General features: G+C 35.4%; 1 protein-coding gene and 1 long non-coding RNA gene across 2 annotated transcripts; one reads left to right on the forward strand and one right to left on the reverse strand.

The window, feature by feature from the left end:
* Window positions 1-129: 129 nt before the first annotated feature.
* Window positions 130-792, forward strand: LOC105316197 (E3 ubiquitin-protein ligase TRIM71-like; the record flags this gene model as incomplete). The annotated part of the gene is made up of 1 exon (XM_020008186.1): window positions 130-792. A coding segment is annotated over one exon (663 nt), but the record flags the coding sequence as incomplete, so codon positions are not given.
* A 220-nt stretch (window positions 793-1,012) lies between these two features.
* Window positions 1,013-1,430, reverse strand: LOC109592844 (uncharacterized). Its single transcript, XR_002190585.1, has 3 exons — window positions 1,349-1,430; window positions 1,245-1,301; window positions 1,013-1,198 (listed from the first exon to the last, which is right to left on the reverse strand). It is a non-coding gene; the product is annotated as an uncharacterized LOC109592844 (long non-coding RNA).
* Window positions 1,431-1,441: the final 11 nt, after the last annotated feature.

Genomic DNA, 1,441 nt, shown 5'->3' on the forward strand with positions numbered 1-1,441 from the left:
TAAAAGCATCAAGAGACTATACCACACTAACTAACCAGAGATCCTTTACTTGTGGGGAATGGTACTACTGGTGTTGCTGTTCATACTAATGGTGAAGTATTTGCTGGTAGTAGGGGTGGGTTTGTTCAGGTATTTAGTAAGGATGGTACTGCAGTAAGAAGGATTGGATCTAAAGGTAATGGTAATGGACAGTTTGACAGGCCTTGGGGTTTATTGCTGGTAGGAGACAGGCTCTATGTGTCTGATGATAATCTTCATCATGTGCAGTATTTCTCAGCTACTACAGGTCAGTATATTGGTCAGTTTGGTAGTGCAGGTATTGGTAATGGACAATTCTCTAATCCTTGTGGTATGTCTACTGATGGTAAGGGTAATATATTAGTTGCTGATTACAACAACAACAGAGTACAAATCTTTAAAGAAGATGGTACATTTGTACAAGTCATACAATGTGATGGTAAAGCAACTGATGTAGCAGTTGATAATGAAGGAAAGATACACGTTACCATTCAAAGTCAACATCATGTTCAAGTCTTCTCTTCTGATGGTAAAACTCATCTTGACACATACAATAATCCAGCTGGTAACTTTAACACTCCTAATGGTATTGCTATTGATGATGAAGGATATATCTTTATATCATGTAACAATGGCTATCTTCACGTACTGAGTCCTGACAGGAAAGAAGTCAAATTAATCTCAGGATTATCTAATCTATGGGGAGTAGCACTGGATAAGGATGGATATATTTATGTTGCTGAATATGGCAACAATCGTATCATGAAGTATTAACTAAATAAATTACAATTTAAGGAAAGTCACTCTACCTCGTCTTCTTTCAATTTTTCACATACATAGTTTTGCTCACTGCTTCACACATATACTTTCTCTTCTTTTCCCTCTCATCTCTAACTTTTTAACTATTTTATTAATAGAATTGATTTGATTCATAATTTTGAAAATAAAGAAAAGAACAAAATCTTAAAATAATCATTAATATTATTATACTAGTACATATACACACATTCATAGTATTATACTATTATACATCATACATGTGTTTTATACACATAATTAGTCTGATCTTTAGGTCAATCAGTACCTGAGGTCCTAAGTACTCATTTCAATATGCAACTGCCAATGGCTGACGTCTTCACACAATATTAACCAGTGTTGCTGGTACTCCTCCCATATCAACCTATTCAATGTACGTCATGTTTGACTCCACCCTCAACCACACCCACCTGCACAAGATAGTTAGCAGTTTTTGTTTATAGCAATAAGGCTCTACCTGTCATGACCTAGTAAAACTTTGTATATTTTAGTAATCTCATTACATTTCTCTAACCTTTCCTCTTACGCAGTTGGGCTATGGAGGATACTCTTGGGACTTTAACAGAAACACCAGCTATAATCTTCACATTAGCTAAGGTGAAGGAGA

Source organism: Amphimedon queenslandica, unplaced genomic scaffold (assembly GCF_000090795.2).
Source record: "Amphimedon queenslandica unplaced genomic scaffold, v1.1 AMPQUscaffold_3754_Cont24256, whole genome shotgun sequence".
Classification (NCBI taxonomy): Eukaryota; Metazoa; Porifera; class Demospongiae; order Haplosclerida; family Niphatidae; genus Amphimedon; species Amphimedon queenslandica.